Source organism: Corylus avellana, chromosome 1, assembly GCF_965113065.1.
Source record: "Corylus avellana chromosome 1, dhCorAvel1.hap1.2, whole genome shotgun sequence".
NCBI classification, from domain to species: domain Eukaryota; kingdom Viridiplantae; phylum Streptophyta; class Magnoliopsida; order Fagales; family Betulaceae; genus Corylus; species Corylus avellana.
In genome coordinates, this window is record NC_142490.1 from 26,536,274 (window position 1) to 26,539,217 (window position 2,944).

Genomic DNA, 2,944 nt, shown 5'->3' on the forward strand with positions numbered 1-2,944 from the left:
CTTGGAGGAAAATCAGCCATAACTTAAGGAGTTGGATTTTCAGCAAGAAATGGGGATGACAGGCTGCTGCAGGTTAGCAGGGATAGGCTGCTGTTGTAGTCTACTGGTGTGTTCAGAAGTGGGGAGGAGCAAGTTTCCATGAACTGAGGAAGAAAAGTTGCTATGATGTGAAGTCCTTCTAGTGGCTGCTGTAGGTGTCAAGGTTGCATGAAAACTATGGTGTTTGTCACGTGTATTAGATGGAGTTTCTTGATTATCCTTGGACTTCATTTGATGTTTTGGTTTGCTCTTAACACATATTTTATTAGCGTTTCTTAATCCAAGGGAACCAAAAGTACTCCCCTAAAACATTATTTTTATATAAAAAGACTTTATTTCCTCTCTTTGATCTCTACCATTTATTTGAAAGAATATTTAGATGACTTTCTCTTTTGTATCTATTTTCCTTACACAATTAATTGAAAGAATATTTAATAGCATAGGAAAAGGATAAAGAAAAAATATTGTGAAGTTTATTTAAATATAGAAGCAAAAAGTAGCTAGTTTGATTTCTTAAATTTAGGAAAAATTGATGCAAGGTGACGTTGTGGGTCACAAATATATTCCATCAAGGATTCAAGGCAAACATAAAAAATAAAAATAAAAAATAAAAAATCCAATTTCTGATTATATAACAAAATTCAACTCTCCCTCTTACACGTCTTGTGGAAATCTCTAGAATAATAAAGGAAAGTTACAATCAAATAAAATCCCAATTTTAAATAACTTAATTATAAACTGATCATAATAATAAGGGTCAATTACTTTTTTAGTATTTATGTTTGCAGATTTTTATTTTTTCCTACCTTATCACCAATGGTATTTGACTTACTGAAAAATACCCAAAACGATCACACCCTCATGGGGTATTTTGTAAAACGTGTACATCATATTAACAGTTATTACAAAGATACCATAATTGTGTAATCGTATCTTTCGTCATTTGAATTTGGCTATCTTCATCTTGAGTTTGAAATGCTGCTTTCTTATCTTCATTTTTCTTCTTGCTGTTGCTAGCTGCTACGGTGGTGTCTATTATATAACGTATTGGATATTGGCTCACTTGTCTCCATCACCCTGAGTTGCCATGCGGAGACAGTCTTTGTTGGCCACCAAGTCGAAATATTTGAGCATGTACGGTTGGTGATGCACAGCAAGAGGTTTTTAAAACTAGCTAGGCATATTATGAAAATTTTTGAATAATGAAGAAAAAATAAAATCAATAAAATTCCAATTTTAAATAACGTAATTAATAAAAATAAAATATGTCTGATTTTTGGAATAAATTCTTCATTAAATTCTCTTGTCGAGCAATCAAATTTTTTGTTCTTGGAGCCTTACTTTTATTACGCTAGCTTCTGGAGCTCGGCGGCAATCTTGTTCGGACAAGATTAGTGAGGCTATGGCTAGCTAGTTTAGGTTTGGATTCAACCCTACAACAAAAATTTAAAAGAAGCTATGGCTAACTAGTGCCCGCGGTCGCCCTGGCTTGGACCCTGTTTCACCCATTTATATTCAGCCATTGTGCGCATTCCTGCAGCCACCAAGTCGAAATATTTGAGCATGTACGGTTGGTGATGCACAACAAGAGGTTTTTAAAGATTAAAAAATATCAGGCCATAGAAGAAAATACGAGAACATATATAGAAGGAAATTCATGAGAGAGAGGGAGAGAGAGAGAGGCTCACCAGCTCTAAAAGCTTCACCGAGTTCTCTTGGTCTTCCTTGTGCAGGGAGCGCGATAGTAAGAAAGAGTAAAACCCCTATAAGAAGAGCACATAACTTGGAACCCATAACTTGTATTTAATTAGGGACTCTCGGGAAGATCTAAATCTATTGGCTCTAACAATCCGTGGAATTTGGAGGAGGCGGAACTCCGTTGTGCATGGAGGTGAGTTCATTCACCCAAGTGTCATAGCTAATACAGCTAGGGAAGGCCTCTTACAATACACACAGGCAAATGAAAAGGAGCTGACCCAGGCAGAGGTAGGGAGAGGAGAAACGGGCATGAAATGGCAGGCCCCTCCGTCCGGGTTCTACAAAGTTAATTGGGACATTGCAATCTCATCTGAAAGGAAATGTATGGGAATCGGCGTGATTATTAGAGATGCAGCGGGTCGAGTTCTAGCGGCCCAAAGTAAATCCTTCATGGCTGTCTATGATCCAGCTGCGGGAGAAGCTTTGGCCGCTCTGCATGCAGTCGACCTATGCAGGGACCTTGGTTTCTATGACATAATTCTTGAAGGGGATTCACTTTCTGTGGTGAAGGCAATCGGAGAGAGAGATCCAAATTGGCTCAGGTATGGGCATATCGTGGAGGATATAAAGACAGTGCTAAGAACACTTCGACAATGGAAGATTCGCCACGCAAAGCGCGAAGAAAATAACGCAGCACATGGACTGGCGAAGGAGGCGTCAAAGCTTATTATGGATAATATTTGGATTGAGGAGATCCCGTCTTGTATCTCAAATATTGTTCAGTTAGAGGGTAATGACCTCTCTTTATAGAGCCAAGGCTCTCTGTATTTTGTTCTCATTTTGAATGAAGAATACCCAGTTTCAAAAAAAAAAATTAGGGACTCTCGGCTCTGATCGACCACTTCAATATGTTTGGTTCCTATATATATATAGAGTCCCATTAATTAATAGAAACGACTTAAGAGTAGCATTACTTGAAGTAAAATAGAAACAATCTTTATGTGGTGCCATTTCCAAAAAGAATTAAAATAATACAGTAACATATTCTTTCTATACTACCGAACGTATACACCACTAAATCTATAAAATTTAATCAAATCATCAAATAAATTTGTTAAGTTTCAAATGGAGTGGATCCCAATTTTGTACCAATTACTATTCAATGCAAACATCAACGATCATTTCCATTCAAGAGGAGTTATTTCGT

At 37.1% G+C, this 2,944-nt stretch overlaps 1 protein-coding gene across 1 annotated transcript; it reads left to right on the forward strand.

Moving 5' to 3' along the window:
- The first annotated feature begins 2,046 nt into the window (after window positions 1-2,046).
- Window positions 2,047-2,547, forward strand: LOC148588195 (uncharacterized). The gene has a single exon (XM_088514680.1). It carries the CDS (start codon window positions 2,047-2,049, stop codon window positions 2,545-2,547), a length of 501 nt encoding a protein of 166 aa, XP_088370806.1.
- Window positions 2,548-2,944: the final 397 nt, after the last annotated feature.